This window comes from Bufo gargarizans, chromosome 1 (genome assembly GCF_014858855.1).
Source record: "Bufo gargarizans isolate SCDJY-AF-19 chromosome 1, ASM1485885v1, whole genome shotgun sequence".
In the NCBI taxonomy this organism is placed as follows: Eukaryota; Metazoa; Chordata; class Amphibia; order Anura; family Bufonidae; genus Bufo; species Bufo gargarizans.
Window position 1 is genome coordinate 198,549,043 of NC_058080.1, and position 26,126 is coordinate 198,575,168.

A 26,126-nucleotide genomic window follows, 5' to 3' on the forward strand; every position below is an offset into this window, starting at 1 on the left:
TTCTACAAAATACTGATTAAGGGGATTGATATACCTGCTTCCACCAAATATTGAGGCCTGCTATATACCCGCTTCCACAAAGTACTGATTGAGGGGTGCAATATATATGCTTCCACCAAATATTGATTGAGGCCTGCAATACACCTGTTTCCACAAAATACTGATTAAGGGGATTTATATACCTGCTTTCACCAAATATTGATTGAGGCCTGCGATACACCTGCTTCCACAAAATACTGATTAAGGGGTTTGATATACCAGCTTCCACTAAATATTGATTAAGGCCTTTGATACACCTGCTTCCGCAAAATACTGATTAAGGGGATTGATATCCCAGCTTCCACCAAATATTGATTAAGGCCTGCGATACACCTGCTTCCATAAAATACTGATTATAGGGTGCAATATACCTGCTTCCACAAAATATTTATTGAGGCCTGTGATAAAACCGGTTCCACAAAATATTGATTAAGGGGTGTGATAAACCTGCTTCCACCAAATATTGATTAAGAGGCTCTATATACCTGCTTCCACAAAATACAGATTGAAGGGTGCGATATACCTGCTTCCACAAAATAGTGATGAAGGAGTTTTTATATACCTGCTTCTACAAAATACTGATTGAGAGGTGCAATATGCCTGCTTCCACAAAATATTGATTAAGGGGTTCTACATACCTGTTTCCACAAAATACTGATTGAGGGGTGTGATATACCTGTTTCCCAAAAATACTGATTAAGGGGTTTGATATACCTGCTTCCACAAAATACAGATTGAGGTTTGCGATATCTGCTTCCACAGAATAATGAATAAGGGGTTTCATATACCTGCTTCCACAAAATACAGATTGAGGGTTGCAATATACCTGCTTCTACCAAATATTGATTAAGGGGTTCTATATACCTGCTTAAACAAAATACTGATTAAGGGGATTTATATACCTACTTCAACCAAATATTGATTGAGGCCTGTGATACACCTGCTTCCACAAAATACTGATTAAGGGGATTGATATACTTGCTTTTACCAAATATTGATTGAGGCCTATGATATACCTTCTTCCACACAATACTGATTAAGGGTTTTGATATACTTGCTTTCACAAAATACTGATTGAGGGGTGCAATATACCTGCTTCCACCAAATATTGATTAAGGGGTTCTATACACCTGCTTACACAAAATACTGATCAAGGGGTTTGATATACCTGCCTACATCAAATACTGATTGAGGCCTGCAATACACCTGCTTCCACAAAATACTAATTGAGGAGTGTGATATACCTGCTTCCACAAAATTTTGATTGAGGCCTGTGATATACCTGCTTCCACAAAATACAGATTAAGGGGTTTGATATTCCTGCTTCCACAAAATACTGATTAAAGAGTGCGATAATCCTGCTTCCGCAAATATTGATTAAGGGGTTTGATATTCCTGTTTCCAAAAAATAATAATTGATTGAGGGATGCGATATATCTGCTTCCACCAAATATTGATTGAGGCATGCGATACAACTGCTTCCACAAAATAATGAATAAGGGGATTGATATACCTGCTTCCACCAAATATTGATTGAGGCCTGTGATACAACTGCTTATACAAAATACTGATTAAGGGGATTGATATACCTGCTTCCACCAAATATTGAGGCCTGCGATACACCTGCTTCCACAAAATACTGATTAAGGGGTTTGATATACGTGCTTCCACCAAATACTGATTGAGTCCTGCGATATACCTGCTTTCACAAAATATTGATTTAGGCCTGCGATACACCTGCTTCCACAAAATACTGATTAAAGGGATTGATATACCTGCTTCTGCAAAATATTGATGGAGGCCTACAATGTACCTGCTTCCACAAAATACTGATTAAGGGGTTTGATATACCTGCTTTCACCAAATATTGATTGAGGCCTGCGATACACCTGTTTCTACAAAATAGTGATTACGGTGTTTGATATACCAGCTTCCACCAAATATTGATTGAGGCCTTTGAAACATCTGCTTCCGCAAAATACTGATTAAGGGGACTAATATACTAGCTTCCACCAGTGGCGGATCCAGAGCCTGGTCTCGGGAGGGGCTCTTTCAGATTATTTTCTGTCAGCCGCCACAAAACAATGGTGCTTATAGAGCAGACTACACAGTGTAGTGGTATACTGTATATTGTGTGGCACAGTGTAGGCTATATGTGTATAACATAAACATATTTCACAAGAAAACTTACAATTACTTGGCCCTTGGGGATCTCGGACACCACTTCCACACTTTGGCCGGGGGGTCGGCGGAGCTGATGTTGTGTTTTATCCTAATGAGAAAGATTTCAGAATAAGTATTTGAAGAAGGGGCAGAGGAATAGCAGAGCATGGAGAGGCTGGTGCTGCTACTAGGGGACTCATACCATGGGGGAGTAATAAAGCCCACCATAATGTCCCCCCATAGAAATAATTATCCTTATAATGTGACAGTGCAAAAAATACCCCCTTGTAATGCCCCCAGTTGAGCTAATGTCCCCATAGTGCCCCCATAATGTGCCAGTATAAATACCCCTATATAGTGCCCCCAGTAAATGCCCCCATAGTGCTCCACACCCTCCTTCATCCTAGTGCCCCCCATAATGTACCAGTAAAAAATGCTCCAGTAGATGCCCTCAGTGTCCACCATAATTTGCAAGTATAAAATACCCCTTCTTAGTGCCCCCCGTAGATGACCCTATAGTACTCCTCTCCCTCCTTCCCCATAGTACCCACCATAATTTGTCCCAGTATAAAATTGTACTGTACAGAGCACCCATATAAAATACCCCTTCTTTGTGGCCTCAGTAGATTCCCCTATAGTGCCCCCAATCATGTGCCAGTATTAACAGCCCCCCATGTGCCAGTATTAATAACTTGCCCCCATGTGCCAGTATTAATAACAGCCCCCCATGTGCCAGTATTAATAACAGCCCCCCCATGTGCCAGTATTAATAACAGCCGCCCCATGTGCCAGTAATAATAAGACCCCCCCATGAGCCAGTAATAATAACAGCCCCCCATGTGCCAGTAATAATAACAGCCCCCCATGTGCCAGTAATAATAACAGCCCCCCATGTGCCGTAATAATAACAGCCCCCATGTGCCAGCAATTACAGCGCCCCATGTGCCAGCAATAACAGCCCCCCCTGTGCCAGTAATAACAGCCCCCCCTGTGCCAGTAATAACAGCCCCCCTGTGCCAGTAATAACAGCCCCCCGTGCCAGTAATAACACCCACCTCTGTGCCAGTAATAACAGTCCCCCCTGTGCCAGTAATAACAGTTCCCCCATGCCAGTATTAACAGCCCCCCGTGCCAGTATTAAGAGCCCCCCCTTGTGCCAGTATTAACAGCCTCCCCCCCCAGTATTAACAGCCCTCCTGTGCCAGTATTAACAGCCTCCCTGTCCCAGTATTAACAGCCCCCCGTGCCAGTATTAATAGCCCCCCGTGCCAGTATTAACAGCCCCCCCGCCAGTAAAAAGTATTGTATATATTAAATAAAAACAAAAAAAACACATACTTACCTCCATGTCAGCGATGCAGGCCTCTTCCGGCCTGTGTCCTGCGCTGTATGGCACAGGCGGCGCGATGACGTCATCGCGCCGCCTGCGCCGGCCTCTGATAGGCTGCCGGCCTAGTGCCTGCAGCCTATCAGAGGAAGGGAAAGGGACACGCCTCTCCCTTCCCTGCCGCAGCACAGCCATCTGTATCGCTGTCCTGAGGACTGCGATACAGATGACTGGAGATGAGCTTTTCCACAATGGAAACGCTCATCTCCCTGTGCCCCGCCGCTGCCGCCAGCTCGGGGCGGGGGCAATTGCCCCATTGCCCCCCCCTGGATCCGCCACTGACTTTCACCAAATACTGATTGAGGCCTGCGATACAACTGCTTCCACAAAATACTGATTTAGGAGTTTGATATACCAGCTACCACCAAATACTGATTGAGGCCTGCGATATACAGTACCTGTTTCCACAAATACTGCTCTTCTGTAGGGAATTTGTCACAGGGTCATTTTGAAAATGACAAGCAGAGATAGAGGCAGGCTGTTCCGCAGGGGTGGTAGGGGTCGGGCAAGTGGGAAGTTAGAAAAGGTAGATGCGATTATGTCAAAGGACACAACAGAGTTGGTTGAGTGGCTCGCTCAGCCTTCCGCTTCTGCACCCTCCTCATCCTCTGTATCTGCACCCTCCTCACTCTCTGCTGTGTGCACCCACAAAGACACCACCACCATTATAGCACCTCCACTTGAGTCAGAGGAATTATTTTCCCATCCTTTCCCAGACCTACCAATGGTCAGCCATTCTTGGCATCGGATAAGGAAGAGGAGGTAGCAACGGCCGGCTCCCAGCGGTCTGACGACAGTACCCAGATCAACCCAAGGAGGATGGTCCCCGCTGTTGCTGCCTACTCCGAGATCTCTAATTTCAGTGGTGGTGAAGGTGACGATGATGGTGCGTCGATGGACATCATGTGTGTGCCCATAAGAGAGGAAGAGGAGAGGAGTTCAGAGGGAGAGACGGAGCAGCAGATAGGGAGTAGAAGGAGGAGATGCAGGCAGAACTCACAGTGCACAGGAGGCAAAAAGCAGACTGCAAATGTATTTGGAGCGAGCCATCCACCATGCACGGTCACAGTCACGGTAAGCCCAACACTCACCTAGGGACGACCACCTTATTCAGTGACCGGCTAATGTACCTCCAGCCACATGATCAGCCACTTTTCCGTCAGGTGAATGCCTAATTTTTGGGGACTGTACTGGCCTACAGTAAAATAGTGATCTAGTGACCGTCTAATATACCTCCAGCCTCATAATCACTTGTTCTTTTCTGTCAGGTGAATGCCTAAATTTTGGGGCCTGTACTCCACTGGCCTACAGTAAAATTGTTATTCAGTGACCGCCTAATGTACCTCCAGCCACATAATCACTTGTTCTTTTCTGTCAGGTGAATTCCTAATTTTTGGGTCCTGTACTGGCCTACAGTAAAATTGTTATACAGTGATCGTCTAATATACCTCCAGCCACATAGTCACTTGTTCTTTTCTGTCAGGTCAATGCCTAATTTTTGTGGCCTGTACTCCACTGGCCTACAGTAAAATTGTTATACAGTGATTGTCTAATATACCTCCAACCACATAATCACTTATTCTTTTCTATCCGGTGAGTGCCTAATTTTTGGGGCCTCTACTGCAGTGGCCTACAGTAAAATTGTTATCCAGTGACCGCCTAATGTACCTCCAAACCACATAATCACTTGTTATTTTCTGTCAGGTGAATGCCTAATTTTTGGGGCCAATACTGGCCAATGGTAAAACTGTTATCCAGTGACCGTCTAATATACCTTCAGCCACATAATCACTTGTTCTTTTCTGTCAGTTAAATGCCTAATAGTGATGAACGAACATCAGCCAGGTTGGTTCGCGAACGTGATCAAATGTTCGCGAATCAAAAATTTGCTTTAATGGCAGGAGAACCTGAAAAACCTTTAGCTCATATTTGCAGCCACCTAATACTTAGTAGAAGTGCACAAATAGTCCCACAACATGGACAGTGACATATTAGAGGGGGATCAATGACAAAAATTCCAACAAAAAATATGTGTCTTAATCAGGGGACATTTTTATGCATCTTAAAGGAAAATTCTCTGAAATGTTCCCTGTCGGAGCCTAGAAAAATGTTATTTTACGCCAGTGACAGGAGTACGGGCCTTAAAAATTAGGCATTCACCTCACATAAAAGAAATTCTGATTATGTGGCTCGAGGTACATTATGCTGTCAATGGATAAAAATTTTACTGTAGGCCACTGGACTACAGGCCTCAAACATTAGGCATTCACCAGACTAAAAAGATCAAGTGATTATGTGGCTAGAGGTATATTAGACGGTAACTGGATAGCTATTTTACTGTAGGCCAGTACAGGCCCCAAAAATTAGGCATTCATCTGACAGAAAATAACAAGTGATTATGTGGCTGGAGGTACATTAGACGGTCACTGAATAACAATTTTACTGTAGGACAGTGGAGTACTCCTGTACTGGCCTACAGTAAAATAGTTATCCAGTGACCATCTAATATACCTCCAGCCACATAATTACTTGTTCTTTTCTGTCAGGTGAATGCCTAATTTTTGGGACCTGTACTCCCATGGCCTAAAATAAAAAATTTCTAGGCTCCAACAGGGCACATTTTTGAGAGTTTCCCTTTAAGACACATAAAAATGACCCCTGATTAAAATACATATTTTTTGTGGGAATTTTGCCATTGTTTCCCCCCTGGTATGTCACTGTCCATGTAATTGTGTACTTCTAGTAAGTATTTGGTGGCTGCAAATATGACCTGAAGGTTTTTCAGGTTCCCCTGCCATTAAAGTGAAAGGGGCCCGCCGTGGACACGCCGTTCGCGAACATTTGATCACGAACGCGCTTTTGCAAAACGTCCCGGCCGATGTTCGTCCATTACTACTGGTAAGTAGATAGATATATGCATAGGTCAAGACAAAATCATGCCTCTAATTAACCCCTTTCTGACGTGCTGATTTTCCATTTTTGCATTTCATTTTATACACCCTGCCTTCCCGAACCCATAATTTATTTATATTTTTTTCACATAGTTGTATGAGTTTTTGCAGTACAAGTTGTAATTTCTAGTGCCACCATTTATTATTGTAGACGATGTAGTTGGAAGTATGAAAAAAACATCTAAATGGGGTAATAAAAAAAAACAAAATACTGCTTCTCTATATGTTAAAACTGATCTATTACCTTCAGTCTGCCAGTCAGTAAGATTATATTGATTAGAGATGAATGAGGTTCTTGAAAATTCAACTCGGCTGCTTTGCCAAATTTAGCAAAAATTTGCTTTGTGACAAATTACTTCATAATGAAGCGTATTTCATTGTAAGTAGTGGGTGCAAAGATGGGGAAAGGGGATTGCTCTGCACCCTGTTATTGTACCCCTCAGATGCGGTGTTCATTGATGATTGTGGCATCTGACATTAATATTAAGGTCTATAATCTTGTTTATGATTAGTACAATTGTCTGTTATGTATGTGCACCGCTTATCATATGTACAGCGCTATGGAATGAATGGCGCTTAAATAATAAATAATAATAATAATAAAATAAATTCATACTTACCTCATCCATTTGATCGTGAAGAGCAGTCCGCTGCCATCTTGATTGAAGATCCAGAGCGACATCTTGTGCAGCGCGTGATGACTTCATCAGTCTGCCGGTGTGGTGATGTCATATATCACCACGATGAGATTTCACGTAGGATCTTTAATCAAGATGGTGGGGGCAGGCTCTTCACGCTCAAATGGATGAGGTAAGTATGATTCATTTCTTTACCCCATTTCAGGGAAAATCAAGTAGTTAACGTTAACATAAAGCAATTCAACTTTCCTGAAATTCAAAGTTTTTCCTGAAATTCTGATCGAAGTCCACTTCGGACACTTACATTCTCTCAACACCAACAATGATACCACATTTTTATATAGTTTGGTTTTGGTGTTTTAATACTGGAAAAAAAAAATTTGGAAAAAATATGTTTTTCATTTCATCGCCATTTTCTGCCTCCCTTTCCTCCTAACTTTCATATAGTTATTTCTATGCAGGTGTGTGAGAGCTCATGTAGTTTTGATTGATACCATTTTGGAGTGTTTAGCATCCAATCCACAGAAGTCAATTGATGTTTGGTGTATGCACCAAAAGCAGTTCCCAGCATATATTCTGAATGTGCACTGTGGACTCAGTGTAAACATAGCGTTAGAAATATGGCAATCAGCATGCTAGTAGCTTTCCGATAATAACCAACAGAATAGACAATACTGCTATAGACTACAATAGCGGCTGTAACTCCCTTTTGTTTCAAGAATGAATACACTATATAATGAAAAGCACTGTATGTGTGGACATCCCTCATTATTGTTGATTTCGGGTTTTCAGACACATTCATTGTGCTGTATCTAAAATAATAGTAATAGTGCTATATCTAAAAAGATAATAGTGTATTGAAAAAAATATTACATACAAAAACTGACAGAAATCATATCTTGAGTGATTAAAAACTTTATAAACTAAGAAAAGTAGAAAACAAATACAACATAGAATTTAGAAAGCGAGACACTAGATTAAATTGACATAGCTTTTACAAATTTCCCAGTTCTATTTATAATACAAATCTTCCTACATGCATCTCTTTATTCTTGCTGCATACTCTTTAAATCAAGTGAACTGATGGTTGGAACCAGCTATCAAGCTGTCTGCAGTCGTATAATGTAATCTGTCAGATGCTTAACACACCGTTTCTTAATAACATAGCAAAATGTAACAAATTTGTTTTCAGATGTGATGGATTTTGATGCCACATCCACAGGCAACACAAGGTTAACACATGTTAGAAAAATAATGAGAGTAGGTAGAAGTATAAAATCACATTAAAATATGTCAGAAAATAGCTCCTTTTTACTATATCACAGCATGTAATTATCATCTAACTAGAGAAAAAGAGAGAGACGACTGGAGGGTGTTTGAATTTGTCATAAGAGCCTTGCCAGTGTATAGCAAGCTGAAATCGGGAATAGTTCATATACTATAATATAAAACGTTTCAAGATCTATGGGGTTTAAAAAGCTAAATTCTAAATTATAATTAGTTGTTGGCATAGACCTACCGATATTGAACATGCACTACAGGAAAATGATATGCAAAGAGGGATCTCCCAAAGCATTGTACTCAGTCAGCCCGAATCCTACTTCATACTGATAAGGGGCAGGCACCCTAAAACAGCTGTCCACTGATGGATATCTTGCTTGGCTATGTTCCCTTGTCATGTCCCAAGGCTTGTTAAAAAGTTGGATTTTGACTCATAAGGAGCCACTTCCATTAAGTGGTGCTAGCGAGGTGGTTCTCTTTCCTTAGGAGATACCTCTTTGTATATTGTTTTCCCATGGAGCATTGCTAATAAGTCTCCATACAGGACTGGTCTCTTTAAGGAGAGCCAGTACCCTGCCAAAGCTACATTCAAGGCATCACACTTAGCCAGCCAGAGTCCTACTCAGTACTGATGAGGAGCAAACACCCTGAAAAAGGTGTCTACGGATGGAAATTGAGCTTGGCTACTTTACTTTGTCATCATGTCCCAAGGGTATCTGTCAGAAAATACACATGGCCTGTTACATGTGTGCTTGGCAGATGAAGGCATCTGTGTTGGTCCCATGTTCATATGTGCCTGCATTGCTGAGAAAAATGTCTTAATATATGTAAATAAGCCTTTATGAGCAATGGGAACATTGCCGTTACACCTTGAGGCTTAGCTCTCTGCAATTGCCACAAACGACGCACTTTGATTGACAGGCCCAGTCAATGTAAATATTGTTATGCCTGACCCTCAAATCAATCAAATTGGAGAGTGTGCGGCAGAGAAAGCTGCTGCCACCTGAGGAGTCTTCAGCCAGGGAAGTTGGATGCCTTTCAAGCCAATGGAGAGCATAAGCTGTTGCCTCTTAAAGAGGCAGTCTGCCACTATCCAATCAGTGCTGCCTGTTTCAGATTGTTCCGGGGCACACCCCTAACTAGTATCAAGCATCTAGACCTTCATTTTATACTGCTAGTAATTAATTCAAAACTTCTAGCAGTAATAATACAGAAATGGCACAACATAGAGTCATAAGAATAGATGTTCCAGAAATGGTATTACATGGGAAATGCAAGTTACTAAAACTGAAATGTCAGGAGAGGTACTTTACAAACATTGAACAAAGAACATTGGAATATTATAGCTTTAAAGACTCCAGAATTGTCAACATATGCCTTCTCTGTAGCTTGGGAATAATATTAAGAAGAAAAAAAATGCAATGTATATAGAAATGTATTCATTCTATAGGTAAACTGAAAAATAGTGTTCAAAGGAAATCTTTCAGTTTCAAATTTAAAAATGATTAGTCCTTATCATGGAATTATTTTTCTTCATATCCAACCTAAGGAAATGTTACATTAACTAGAATGAAACAATACACTAATTACTAGTCAGACTATGATATAATAGCATTGTGGGCAGCAAAATGGTGCCAGGGAAATGGACTGAAATTTAATCTGACTCCTATTAAAATACCAATTTGCATAAAATTAATTTTCATCAAAGCTTGTTCAACCTGCTACATTTTACACAGAATGAAACAAGAAATCCCATTTCTATTAGATTTAAGGGAGACATTCAACTAGCACAAATTCTACAACAATGTGCGACTTCCCATATTCAGACACTGGACACTGTATTTTCAGAGATGACTTAAGAAATTTCCCGACTTTCTAATTTCTGCAGGCATTTCTGAACTTAGATAATGCTGACATTTGTTTTAGACTGAGCCATCAATGATCTGAAATTAATACGAGCTTTGTGAAAGTAAAGACCAGTAGTTTTAGCTGCTGATGATGTAATGGATATTGTACTGATATTGTAGCGGCCTTGAGGAAAACGAAATGAAAAATATAGAGCACACATAGAATGAAAACAAATACCAAGCCAAATATCACAATGGACATGAAATGAATTATAAGTAAAAGACTGAGAAGAATACACTCTAGACGTTAATAAATACCATAATGCAGTAGCATCTGATAGAGGTTTAACTGCTAAATGCCAATTTTTGGATGACTATTTTTGGCTTTTTTTTTCAGAACCTTTTCAGGACACATTTTAAACATCCATATAATAGAAAAATATAACATATAACCTAAATAAGAAATTAAAGGGAATCTGTCCCCAGGAAATTCACTGTTAAACCAGACACATTGCCATGTAGGGCTCGGTGACTTCAATGTAATGATAACTTTCTCTTACCAATCAGCTGCTTCATTCATACTTTTAGTCCATATGGAAATGAGCACATAAATGTACGTTGGTTGGGCCCAAACCACTCTGTATGCCCTTGTTCCTCCTGCTTCTCTGCCAGTCTCTCCCTCTCTTTCCAAATACACAGGGCCAGGTGAGATGACTATGCAGGAACCTAGCTCTGACAATCAAAAAGGAGAGACAGCAGAAGAAGAAAAGGTGGGCAGAGTGGCTTGGGCCCAACCTCAGTGCACTTAACTGTCAATTCACATGCTCAGTTCATCCTCCCTTTCCTCCAATACAATCACTGTCTCTCTTAAAAAAAAAAAAAAAACTGCATGTACGTACATTTCCCCATTTTCAGGGCAATCATGTGCAGAGAAGACCAATATGCTTTCTCACTGTGCCCTGAATTAAGTAATTGCCACTTGGCTGTGTCAGAGCTGCAACCAAGCGCACACAAAGAAATATCTATGAGATCTACCAATGAAAATATATACACTATACAGGGAGATTCCAACAGAAGTATCAGTAAAGTATCAGTCAAGGCGGTGCCTGTAGCTCAGGGGGAGATGCAGTGTGCTTATGGGAACTGCACTCATTCAGAGTTCACATGGTATCGTGGGAGAACTGCCCATTTAGAAATATGCAGAAGGCAGATCACAAGAGAATTGTAACCAATCACATGACAGGGACTAATAGTTTAAGTTTATTTTGGCATGGGGAACGCTACATGATTTACAAGGGTACTGGGCTTTGTTAAAAAAGATCTTTCACCCTCATTTAAAAAAAAAAATTATTACGAACCAAGAATATGTGTGAATGTAATAATGATATACGTAAGAGATTAAAATATTATAGCAATGAGATACAGTAAGTTTAGTTGGGACAAATACAGTTGAAAGGAGGCTCTAGTACCCTGTTGGGTCGTCTCTAGCCTGGATACAAGATGAGATGTTACTGGGCATTTAGGCATACAGGTTCGGTATGGTAACCTGCAGGTAATTTGCCCACAGACGTTACAGTTACAGTTGAGCCTGTAGATCAGGCATCGTCAAACTGTGGCCCTCCAGCTGTTGCAAAACTACAACTCCCAGCATGCCCAAACAGCCTACAGCTATCAGCCTACAGCAGGGCATTGTGGGAGTTGTAGTTTTACAACAGCTGGAGGGCCACAGTTTGAGGATGCCTGCTGTAGATCCTGTACTCGTAGGTACACTCGTAGGTACACTCGTAGGTTGCCTAAGCTAGCGTCCATGTTAGTCCCTCAACTGTTTAATTGGCAACAAAATCTGGCGACTGAGGAGGCCTAGATCATAGAAAAGGCAGGATTTTAGCGCTCACCACAAAAACTCCATACTCAAACCTTACTATTGTTGAATCTCAAACAGAAACTGGAATCGTTGCTAAATATGATATGGTTCAAATCCATAACAGTCCAGGTTTTACGTTCATGACTCCACTACAAATGAAGGTGGCTGGCTGTCAATTGCAGGATAGGTAGTTGGCACTATGACAACAAATTTCCTAGGAACCTAGAAATAGTCCAGGCAGAGACATACAGTAGGTACATAATGAAAGTTACAGCTGTCTCTAGAAACCACTATTTGTGCTATTTGTGTTTGTTGGCAGATCAAACAATTCTCACTACTGGTGGTCTGTTTGGGTCATCCAGAGTCTGTTTGCCTTTGGCCATGTCCTCATGTAACCACTGCGCCCAACATCTCCTAAGAGCTAGTTCAGAGTGGCATAGATGGTGGGCAATTCATCAAAACTGTAATTTTGTTTATTTGAGTCCAATGATGTGCCCCATCTCAAAGTCTGCAAACTAGATAAAATGTCTTTGAGTGTGTCATAGAGTCATGACTAGCAGTCAACAATCTCTTTCCAAGAGGCACACTACTGAAAATTAACGTATGAGAACCTTTTATAGGGTAGCAGGGGAAAGCATTTTTATGCCCCCTTGTGGCAAGACTAAGTGTCTAATGAGACCACACCAATAATCATTTACATATCTGCCTGAGACATAACTGCATGTCGAGTTTTGAAGCAATCTAACATTTCTGAGTAAAAAAATAAAAATAAAAAGCAATGCAACAGCACTCTGCAAACACAAATAATAAAGTAAATACAATAGTGACATACTCACTATAGAAAATGTACTAATGCTAATGCTATGTTATAAATGTGAGATTTTTGGCAAATACATTTTGTACAAAATGATGTGTGCCTGTCCGCCAACGACAAGGTGATCTCTTTAGGACAGGGATATATTCCCCAAAAATTGTACCATATCTAATTTGTTTGGAGTGAATTAACTCCAATTGTTTGCAAAGCAATTGTTCTTCTATAAAAATAAAAAAATTACAAGGACAGGGATATATTTTGTGTATCTCATATAGGGTCAAGAAATTCTACAGCTCTGTACAGATATTGTCAGAAATCACATCTGTTAGGGTCCATTCACACGTACGTAATTTGGACCCATTCACTTTCAATAGGGCTGGAACGGATGCAAATCCACATTTCCTGGATCCACATCCGCATTTTCGGGATCCACATCCGTTTTTTCGGGATCCGTTTTTCTGGGGATCCGCAATTTCGTTCCTGAAAAAAATAGAACATGTCCTATTCTTGTCCGCAATTGCGGACCAGAGAAGGAATTTTCTATTATAGTGTCTGTGATGTGCGGTGGATCACACATTGCAGGTGTCCGTGTTTTGCGGATCTGCAATTTGCGGATCTGCAAGACACTTACGGACGTGTGAATGGACCCTTAGTCACAGTACCCCATAGAATAATGCACATATTGCCCTTTTATCAGCCACAGTCACAAAGTTATGGCCATTTATTTTACATGTTACATATGACTATTTAAAAGGACCATATTGACAGCATAACTATTGTAAATGCAGTTAGTGATCAAGTTCTTATGAGACCAATACTGGATCACAATGTGCCTCGTTTTATCCATTGAGTGTATGAATGAATATGAAAAATTATTTCACATATTTGTGTAAATCAAGTCTAAATTGTATAGGCTTTGAAACATCCTCATAATTGACTTTACCTATGTTTTTATCTCTTTTAATTTTACATTTTTTAGGTTTTACCTCAATTTTGTTACTGAAGAAGTAGAAAACCCAGAAAAGTAAGTGGGACTACAAACAATAGAAATTATTATTAGTAGCTGTATTACATAAATTAAATGTATAATAGAGATGAACAAATTGATTCTATTGATTTGGAATTCATCCCAAATTTTTCACAAAATTTTTATTCTGATGAAGTCGAGAGAGAGACTATAGAACAGAAACATGCAAATTAGTATTCCTACTAAAAAGAAAAAGAAGACTGTCTCACACCAGCAAACAGCTTTTTTTAAATTGAAAATAGAATTTATTCACAATCAGTCATCAGGACAAACAAATGTTAAACTGTGACACAGCGCAGGCTGCAATACAGTACAATAATACTACATGTAAACATCTACTGTGTAGGCAGAATGCATTGTAAAGGCACAGATTCTGTACTATACACAGCACCACACTGACATTCTAATAAAATAAACATATAAGACATCAATCAACATGCATCAGACAAATGATAGGGGAAGGGAAGAGGGGAAAGAGAGGGGAGTCACAGGCCCCAAGCTCCAACAGCTCTTTCTGAGTAATTACCCTTTATCAGAGCAAAGAAAATTGGCTTAGCTAGCTGAGAGGCCTTTATTGGGTTTCTGGTGGGGTACTCTTTCTCTTTATGGAGAGTGCCTAGAATGCATGAGGAGTATTGTAGGCCCAGAAATGCTCCTCTGGTTTTCTAGGAAAAAACATAGGAAATTAGCACATATGCTGACATAAGAGAGGTTTAACTTTCTAACCCTTTTGGAAGGAAAGCTAATTTGAATATTTTTCCCAGAAACTCAAAGATATGCAAACATGTGCAAATAAGTTTTCATTCCAAAAGAACTGTTTGCTGGTGTGGGACACTCCGTTTTTCTTCCTTTGGAAGGAATACTGATTTGTATGTTTGTATTCCAGTTTCCTTTTTACTCAGATTGACATATCATATATGTAGCTTGTGCAACTTCAAAAAAGGGCCCAACACCATCTTATTAAGCAAATAGTAAAGCTTCCTAACCACCTCCGGACCGCCTAACGCAGATGTGCGGTCCGGAGGTGGCAGCCCTGCGCACAGTCACGCATATATGCGTCATCTCGCGAGACGCGAGATTTCCTGTGAACGCGCGCACACAGGCGCGCGCGCTCACAGGAACGGAAGGTAAGCGAGTGGATCTCCAGCCTGCCAGCGGCTGATCGCTCGCTGGCAGGCTGGAGATCCGAATTTTTTAACCCCTAACAGGTATATTAGACGCTGTTTTCATAACAGCGTCTAATATACCTCCTACCTGGTCCTCTGGTGGTCCCTTTTGTTAGGATCGACCACCAGAGGACTCAGGTAGGTCAGTACAGTCGCACCAAACACCACACTACACTACACTACACTACACCCCCCCGTCACTCATTAACCCCTTATAAACCCCTGATCACCCATGATCACCCCATATAAACTCTCTGATCACCCCCCTGTCATTGATCACCACCCTGTCATTGATCACCCCCCTGTCAGGCTCCGTTCAGACGTCCGTATGATTTTTACGGATCCACGGATACATGGATCGGATCCGCAAAACGCATACGGACGTCTAAATGGAGCCTTACAGGGGGGTGATCAATGACAGGCGGGTGATCACCCATATACACTCCCTGATCACCCCCTGTCATTGATCACCCCCCTGTCATTGATCACCCCCCTGTAAGGCTCCATTCAGACGTCCGCATGATTTTTACGGATCCATGGATACATGGATCGGATCCGCAAAACACATGCGGACGTGTGAATGGAGCCTTACAGGGGGTGATCAATGACAGGCGGGTGATCACCCATATACACTCCCTGATCACCCCCCTGTCATTGATCACCCCCCTGTAAGGCTCCATTCAGACGTCCGCATGTGTTTTGTGGATCCGATCCATGTATCCATGGATCCGTAAAAATCATGCGGATGTCTGAATGGAGCCTTACAGGGGGGGCGATCAGTGACAGGGGGGTGATCACCCTGATCACCCCCTGTCATTGATAACCCCCCTGTAAGGCTCCATTCAGACGTCCGCATGTGTTTTGTGGATCCGATCCATGTATCCATGGATCCGTAAAAAATCATGCGGATGTCTGAATGGAGCCTTACAGGGGGGGTAATCAGTGACAGGGGGGTGATCACCCTGATCACCCCCTGTCATTGATAACCCCCCTGTAAGGCTCCATTCAGACGTCCGCATGTGTTTTGTGGATCCGATCCATGTATCCATGGATCCGTAAAAAATCATGCGGATGTCTGAATGGAGCCTTACAGGGGGGGTAATCAGTGACAGGGGGGTGATCACCCTGATCACCCCCTGTCATTGATAACCCCCCTGTAAGGCTCCATTCAGACGTCCGCATGTGTTTTGTGGATCCGATCCATGTATCCATGGATCCGTAAAAAATCATGCGGATGTCTGAATGGAGCCTTACAGGGGGGGTGATCAGTGACAGGGGGGTGATCCGGGAGTCTATATGGGTGATTACCCCCCTGTCATTGATCACCCCCCTGTCATTGATCACCCCCCTGTCATTGATCACCCCCCCTGTCATTGATCACCCCCCCCCCCCCCCCTGTAAGGCTCCATTCAGACATTTCTTTTGGCACAAGTTAGCGGAAATTTTTTGTTTGTTTTTGTTTTTGTTTTTTCTTACTAAGTCTCATATTCTACTAACTTGTGTCAAAAAATAAAATCTCACATGGACGCACCATACCCCTCACGGAATCCAAATGCGTAAACATTTTTAGACATTTATATTCCAGACTTCTTCTCACGCTTTAGGGCCCCTAAAAAGCCAGGGCAGTATAAATACCCCACATGTGACCCCATTTCGGAAAGAAGACACCCCAAGGTATTCGCTGAGGGGCATATTGAGTCCATGAAAGATTTACATTTTTGTCCTAAGTTAGCGGAAAGTGAGACTTTGTGAGAAAAAAACCAAAAAAATCAATTTCCGCTAACTTATGCAAAAAATAAAAAAATTCTAGGAACTCGCCAGGCCCCTCATTGAATACCTTGGGGTGTCTTCTTTCCAAAGTGGGGTCACATGTGGGGTATTTATACTGCCCTGGCTTTTTAGGGGCCCGAAAGTGTGAGAAGAAGTCTGGGATCCAAATGTCTAAAAATGCCCTCCTAAAAGGAATTTGGGCCCCTTTGCGCATCTAGGCTGCAAAAAAGTGTCACACATCTGGTATCGCCGTACTCAGGAGAAGTTGGGGAATGTGTTTTGGGGTGTCATTTTACATATACCCATGCTGGGTGAGAAAAATATCTTGGTCAAATGCCAACTTTGTATAAATAAAATAGGAAAAGTTGTCTTTTGCCAAGATATTTCTCTCACCCAGCATGGTTATATGTAAAATGGCACCCCAAAACACATTCCCCAACTTCTCCTGAGTACGGAGATACCAGATGTGTCACACTTTTTTGCTGCCAAGGTGGGCAAAGGGGCACATATTCCAAAGTGCACCTTTCAGATTTTGCAGGCCATTTTTTACACATTTTGATTGCAAGGTACTTCTCACACATTTGGGCCCCTAAATTGCCAGGGCAGTATAACTACGCCACAAGTGACCCCATTTTGGAAAGAAGACACCCCAAGGTATTCCGTGAGGGGCACGGCGAGTTCCTAGAATTTTTTATTTTTTGTCACAAGTTAGCGGAAAATGATGATTTTTCTTTTTTTTTCTTTTTTCCTTACAAAGTCTCATATTCCACTAACTTGCGACAAAAAATAAAAGATTCTAGGAACTCGCCATGCCCCTCACGGAATACCTTGGGGTGTCTTCTTTCCAAAATGGGGTCACTTGTGGCGTAGTTATACTGCCCTGGCAATTTAGGGGCCCAAATGTGTGAGAAGAACTTTGCAATCAAAATGTGTAAAAAATGCCCTGCAAAATCCGAAAGGTGCACTTTGGAATATGTGCCCCTTTGCCCACCTTGGCAGCAAAAAAGTGTCACACATCTGGTATCGCCGTACTCAGGAGAAGTTGGGGAATGTGTTTTGGGGTGTCATTTTACATATACCCATGCTGGGTGAGAAAAATATCTTGGTCAAATGCCAACTTTGTATAAAAAAATGGGAAAAGTTGTCTTTTGCCAAGATATTGCTCTCATCCAGCATGGGTATATGTAAAATGACACACCAAAACACATTCCCCAACTTCTCCTGAGTACGGCGATACCAGATGTGTCACACTTTTTTGCTGCCAAGGTGGGCAAAGGGGCACATATTCCAAAGTGCACCTTTTGGATTTCACCGGTCATTTTTTACACATTTTGATTGCAAAGTTCTTCTCACACATTTGGGCCCCTAAATTGCCAGTGCAGTATAACTACCCCACAAGTGACCCCATTTTGGAAAGAAGACACCCCAAGGTATTCTGTGAGGGGCATGGTGAGTTCCTAGAATTTTTTATTTTTTGTCGCAAGTTAGTGGAATATGAGACTTTGTAAGAAAAAAAAAATAAAAAAAAAAATCATCATCATTTTCCGCTAACTTGATGCAAAAAATAAAAAGTTCTATGAACTCACTATGCCCATCAGCGAATACCTTAGGGTGTCTACTTTCCGAAATGGGGTCATTTGTGGGGGTTTTCTACTGTTTGGGCATTGTAGAACCTCAGGAATCATGACAGGTGCTCAGAAAGTCAGAGCTGTTTCAAAAAGCGGAAATTCACATTTTTGTACCATAGTGTGTAAATGCTATAACTTTTACCCAAACCATTTTTTTTTGCCCAAACATTTTTTTTTTTATCAAAGACATGTAGAACAATAAATTTGGCGAAAAATTTATATATGGATGTCGTTTTTTTGCAAAATTTTACAGCTGAAAGTGAAAAATGTCATTTTTTTGCAAAAAAAACGTTACATTTTGATTAATAACAAAAAAAGTAAAAATGTCAGCAGCAATAAAATACCACCAAATGAAAGCTCCATTAGTGAGAAGAAAAGGAGGTAAAATTCATTTGGGTGGTAAGTTGCATGACCGAGCGATAAACGGTGAAAGTAGTGTAGTGCCGAAGTGTAAAAAGTGCTCTGGTCATGAAGGGGGTTTCACCTAGCGGGGCTGAAGTGGTTAAAGGGATGCTCCCATCACAGACAATGGGGGCATATCGTATGTGACTAAAATATCCCCTTAACATGTATGATAGGTGGGACCCACACCTACACCGAGAACAGAGCAGGGAAAGTGGTGGAGGGCGCACTGCACATGCACAGCCATCCTCCATTCATTTCTATGGGGCCGCCAAAAATATACAATCCCCATTCTCTTGATAAGTGAAGATCCCATTGTTGGGGCTCCCACCTATCACATATTTACAGATATGCTCTAAATGTATGTGACTAAAATATCCCCTTAAAATGTATGTCATTGCAAAGAATGTAACACTTTACTGTTTTCTATACTGTCAAGCATATTTCTTCTGCTCTTTAATATTTGTAAAAGAAGAGACAGGAATTTTCTATCATGTATTGTAAAACATTCTGAAAAAAATTACAGTCCATTTTCTTAAAGTGTGCCTGAGTTAAAAAAAAAAAAAGTTTGCATAGTGGCTGTGGCTTTTTTTGTTCAATCATAACTTTTAAGAAATATGTATTTTTTTCGGCTTCTCTAAAGCCTGCTTTAGCCTAATTATCCCCCTCTTTAGATGCATAGCTAGATGCATTTCTCTTACAAGCAGGGAACATCTCCCTTCTGTGGAATCTGCCAGTAATGTATTGTAGTGACATCCTTTCCCATATTTACCACTATGTTGTTTTCAGCTTTGGAGCTCACGGAACAGATAATGAGGGAGAGATCACACTTGAAGAAAGGCAGGAGGCCCAGTATAGAAGCAGTCCTTTTATTATGTTCAGGATCTCAGCTATCTGTAACAACCCCCCATTTCCTCTCTGCCATCTTCTGTGTCTCTATTATTAAGGAGGTATCTTGCTATACAAAAGGAAGTGGACTGCTAATTAGGTGGAAGTGAGACCTCTAGTCGCCATTGTAACAGCGGCTGCTGTCCGCCGCTGTTTCCCTGCTTACCTCCGTTGTTCCGGGCTACGTGTTCAGTGGTGATCTGCTGCTAGTGTTTCCTTTCAGCTCTGGCCACAGCATGCTTGTTTCCTGTAGCATTTCCTCAAGGGCCGGCGTGCGTTACTTCCTGTGTTTTATCGGTTGGATCATGTGACCTCGCCAACCAATCCTAGCCTCCCTGCACATATATAAGTGGCTCAGCCCCCTTCCCAGATGCCTCAGTATCAAGGTCCTTGTGTCCTGCTAAGGTTCCTGATATCTGCTTGTGTTCCTGTGTTCCTAACTTGTACTTGTGTTCCTGGACTCTGCTACCTGTTTGATCCCTGCCGACTTGCCTTGACTCTACTGTTGCTGACTCGGATTGCCTGACCTATACCTGTGCCGCCTGCCCTGACCTATTGCCTGTCTTACATTGCCTCTGCCTCATCCTCCGGTCCTGTACTGTTGCTCCTGACAACGCCTGTACCTCTGGTACCTTTCTCAGGTACCTCCTGGTCCGCCTGGACCAGCTGCCTTGTGTGCTTATCCTCCTCAAAAGGTAGTGACCTGGTGTTCACCCTCAGGAAAGTCTATCCCCACCATCAGGGGTACTGTGAAGATTCAGGGGTTCACTTAGACAATGCCCTTAGAGGAGGTAGGACATGTTGCACAGTGGGTTCATACCTGATGGTTCGTGACAGCCATGACTTTACAGCTTCATTTTTCAGTTGGATGCAGGCATATTTTTTTTAATGAACTGATTTAGAAATTTGCTGTTTACATCCTTCTCTATGAAATGAAATTGCTTGAAAGTTCAGTAACTTTTTAAAAGAGTCTTATGCTTATATAAAGCACATTCTCTAATTACTGTTCATCTATCATGACTAGTTATCATGTTTGGAATAATCAATTTCTACTAGTGAGATCTAATGTATATAACTAATATAAATAATGCATCTGTGAGGTCAACAATGGATGTGAGTTTTATTCAGACTACTTGGCCTAAATGGCCATAGCTGGCCTTTATTGCATATATTTGGTAGTCAACTCCTAACTGTATATTGTAAAGCAAAGTAAAAGATCACAGAGTATAAGAAAATCTAGGATAACACATGTGGAACCTCTTTTGTTTTATTTTGGCACTATTTCTTTAAACCATTTGGAATATGTCCAAATGTTTGGACCTGACTTTAAGAACTATGAAAAGAACATTGTGTGAGGAGTACATAGGTAAACCAAATACCTACAGTTTTTAAGCTTATTGTACACATAGTGTATTTGCTTTGGATAAATATACTCTAAAATGACTTGACATACACACAAATGAATGCTGAGAATCAGTTTTGGCTGGATATTGGTTCTCTGAAAGGGAATGTATCAGTACATAATTACATATTGTTTGAGTGAAGTTTGTATACTTAACTTTTTTTAGAATATTTTTTTTTTTTTTTAAATTTACCATGTCATTATGTATATTAAATATTAATTGAGATCAGCCACATGGCCCACAGCCACAATAGCCTGGAGAGAACTTATTGACTTCAATGGGAGATTTTTCCAGGCATACTCTTTACCTGTGCAGAGGTCAGGAGGGGGTACATAAGCTGGACTTTCTGTTTATCTAATCAATATGTAATCAAAGTTGATATCTGTCATTGTAATTCTGCCTGTGATGATAATACGACGGGTACTGAAAAGTTATTTGCACAGAACAGGAAGTGTCAACACATTATTACACCCAGTGGTCAGTATGAAACCTGCACAACTTTAGGTATTTTTTTTAAATATATGTAGTGTCATGGAATATTAAAACAAAATTCACCCAAAAAATCCTAAAAAAAAAACTAATAAAAACCATGTAAAAACATGATTTAAAGATTTTTTTCCTATGAAAATATTCCCTTTAACTGTCCTCAGATGACCATGTTCTCATAGGTTGGCAATGTATGTACTGTACATATAGTGGGTAATTTAGTATCCAAATAAAATTGGAAAGAAAAACAGAGAGAGAGGACCGCGCCTCATGTCTGGTACTGCTGACAATATTGATGTATATGCGTATAAAATTTGCTTACCATAGGTTGTTATGAGATAGTCACAACAGCTGCAGCCTGGGTTCCTGCCTCGCCCAAATACGTACGGGAGCTGGAGTAGAAATAAAACTTGTGCCGGATAAAAAACGGATGAACGTCTTCTGTGGGCACTGCCAAGAAAACCATATAGATGTAGCGTGTAGTTGAAATGGCTTTATTACGTCTACGCGTTTCAGGGGTGAATTACCCCCTTCATCAGGACAATAAAAACCTAGGAGAGGTTCATCCGTTTTTTATCCAGCACAAGTTTCATTTACTATCCAGAAATACAACGATATTAGGCATATTTCTGACCCAGAAATGTTTTAGTCCATTTGCATTGGGAGTATTAATATTTGCATTTTGACTTCTATAATCATATTATTATTTGAACTTTATGTAATAGTTCTGTTTCCCATATTGGATTTCAGAGGCATAATAACATATACACGGCTCTAAAGTATTGTATCAGAAAAGTCAATTTTGTCCAAAGTTATTAACAGTTTTCCTGTCACATGAAATATCTGTGTTAACTTTAAACAATAAATGCCCCTAAAATGCAAAATATCTCCAGGAAATTGTCCTTGTATGACAAATGACCTTTATGAATTTTCACAGTTACATCTGTTTCTTGGAAAATTGGAAGTCAATATTTCCATAGTGGAAATTCCCACTGGTTTCTCAATAAGCATTCCTAGGGAAGAGACAGAGGTCCCGTACTCACTGGTGGCATACTACAACAAAGACACATTCAAGTAAATGGACTATTTTGAAGTTCCTTTTACAGTGGATGGTTGACAGCATTAATATGTACTGACAATTTGTGAAGGAGCAGCAACACTGATTCTGAGTGATGCTGTTGGTTCTGGCAAAAGGGCTCGCATGTTTCTAGCAATATGTCTTGTATTATTATTATTATTTTTTTCTCCCTGCTTTCTTGGCGCCATAACTTTTATATTTTTATCTATTTACATAGCCATATGATGGCTTGATTTTTGCGGGACAAGCTGTAGTTTCTTATAGCGCCGCTGAATATTGTATATGATATAGTGGGAAGCTGGGGAAAAATCCAATTGGGAGGAAATTGGAAAAAAAGCATTTCTGCCTATGTGGTAAAACTGACCTGTTAAAGGGGTTCTCCGGGAATTAAGAAAATGAAAATACTTAAATATTATTTTATTATAAATATATTCCCAAATAAGTTTCATTAGTTATAATTGCTCATTTTGTCTAGGGAGCAATCATTGAGAAAAATAATACGTTGTACACAGAACCTGTCCTAATCACACAGGAGGACAAGTTACTTCAGAGCACTGAGGTAAAGACCTGCCTCAGCCTCATCTCCTACTTGTCAGGGATTATGATCTTGAATATATCTAATAAAAACTTTAGCTGAATATCTGTAGGAATGGAGTTCATGAGGCAACATGAAGTACAGAGAGGAGGTGAGGATGTGTATAATGAGCAGCAGCACTTGTATGCTGTAGCCATTACCACAGCCCCACATTACCACAGTCTGTCCTGTCAATCCTCTCTGAACTTCATGTCTCCTCATAAACTCCATCCCTATAGAGATTTAGCTAAGATCAACTGCATTCAGGTCCCTGACAATGAGACCAGAGAGGAGGATGAGGCAGCTCTTTAGCTCGATGATGTCAAGTAACTTGTCCTGCTGTTTGATTAGGACAGGTTTTGCGTGTACTAATAGGACATCACCATTTTATTTCTCTTGCTGATTGCTCTCCAGACAAAACGAGCAGTTATAACTAATGAAAGGTATTTGTTTGGGAATATATTTATAATAAAGTGATATTTAATTTTATATATATATATATATATATATATATTTTTTTTTTTATTTTTTTTTTAAGAGAGTCTGTCAGGTCATTTTCACCAATAAGACTAACAGTATTTCCCCACAGAAGATTGCAAACACATTTCAAACATACCCACATACCAACTTTGTGTCTTTATTCCACGTCCAGGAAAAGTGCTTTCATTTTGCTGAAAAACGACTCCCAAGTGCCTGGCTGGGCGGGCTTTGCTGTCACAAGTTCCCAAGGCAAAGCAGACTTAAGAAGAGGGGAGGGTTGATTTAGCTGCTCATATTTTTGGATTGGTAGCAGCTAGAGGAGATATACTGTAGGCTAGGAACTATGGCTATATTAGGATGGCTGTGAATGAAGCTGAAAGTAAAAGCAAATTTCACTGCTTTAATTTCTGAATTGATTCTGGTATTGGAATGTCAGCTTTCAAACAAGACTGGGCCCATATCGCTACCTGCTACCAGTCCCAAGATAAAATCAGCTAAAGCAGCCCTCCCCTCTTCTTAAGTCTGGTTTGCTTTGTGCACTTGGAATGGAAAAGCCTGCCCAGGTGGGCGCTTGGAAGCTTTTTTTAGCAGAATGGAATGGAATAAAGACACACAGCAAACACATGTATTTTTGAAATGTATTTGCAATCTTCTGTGGGGCAATGTTGTTAGTTATATTGATGAAAATGATCTGGCAGACTCATTGTAAGGCACTCTAAATGACTACAATAAGCAATCATTAGATTGCTTTGCCAATTCATTGCATATTTGCTATGTTCCTATGGAGCCCTGCCATCTTGAAAGCAGGCACTATTTTGAAAGACCAGGATGAGGTGCTCAAACCTTTACTGAAACCATAAAGGTGTAGCAGCTCTTCTCGGAGCAACCTGCAACAACTTCAAGAACCACTGACTTGATGTTCATATCCATCAGGGTGGCCCTTAGTGTGAGGAAGATGAGCATCAATCTTATGCATTCTCCATTTTTTATTTTATTCAGTTAGATGAATTTAATGACTTGTGATGATAATTAACAGCCTCTAGGTTATAACCAGTATTTTTGGCTTACAAACTTTTTGGAATCAACCATCTTTATTGTGGCAATCACTTTGGTAGTCTTGTATTGCGTTTTCAGGATGCATCTGCACAAAATGATATGAAAAAGAACAAAAAGTGATAATGAGCCTCGATAAATATCTTGATCAGGCATATCATTTTTATCTTGCACATGTAAATGAAGGTTGACGCCTCTTCTTTGCTTTCCACTCATGAGAAATCTGTTTATCTAATCTCCCTAGAAGATGGTGACGGTTCACTAATCACTGGATTGTTTGCAGGAGTTTCACTCACAATTGTTTAAACAGGCAGATGCTTTTACTATGATTCCTCCAGCTGCTGACACTGGGAACAATCTGCCTACATTATTGTCAAGAGCATTTATACCACATGTTTTTTTGTTTTTTTTTCAGAAGACATATCATTATTTCTTATAAATTGCACAATGCAATTGTGTTGCAGATAATATCATTATTACATGTAGAAAGAGACAAGAAGACAATTCTAGTTTTGAAAAAGCCATTACTGATAAAATGATATGCAAAATTTGACTAACGTTTGACTTATAAATAACCAGAAAAATAAGTAATAAGATGATTTGAGCAGTAGCAATCACTCCTGGCCATATACATTGTATTCTTATCGCCCAGTGCAATAGGCCAATGCAAACAAGCATCTATGGAGATGTTTATCGTTGATCAGGGATCATCCTGCAAGGAAATCGGGCACAGCCTTTATTGGGGAGATTTATCAAAACTGGTGCAAAAGACTTTTGCCAAGGCAACCAATCAGATTAATCCTTTCATTTTCCAAAGGAGCTCTGAAAAATGAAAGGTGGAATCTGATTGATTGCTATGGGCAACTAAACTGGTTTTCTTTTGCATCAGTTTTGATAAATCTCGCTAAATCTAATACATATATTCATGAACAGAAATGATGCTGTCTGCAAAGCAAGTTCCGAAAAAATTTAAATTGTAACATTATTGAGCGGTGAGGTTTAATATTCTATATTTGCATTTAATGATTTTTGGACTCTGCTCTTGTTTCTTATCGTCTTGGATTCAGGATTAGTACCAGACAGTGTTCATATTTTAATGATTTCTATCCATTAAAGCTCAACATATTAACCCATAACAAAATGAGTCATGCCAAACATGAAGCTATAGTACAAAATTAAAGGGGTTT

At 40.4% G+C, this 26,126-nt stretch overlaps 1 protein-coding gene across 1 annotated transcript in view; it reads left to right on the forward strand.

The window, feature by feature from the left end:
- The window catches only part of SLC7A11 (solute carrier family 7 member 11), a 221,657-nt gene that overhangs the window by 105,327 nt on the left and 90,204 nt on the right, over positions 1–26,126 (forward strand). The window contains exon 6 of the mRNA XM_044277144.1: positions 13,964–14,008. Within this exon, the coding sequence (XP_044133079.1) occupies positions 13,964–14,008 (45 nt within the window). The remainder of the gene's footprint in view (positions 1–13,963; positions 14,009–26,126) is intronic.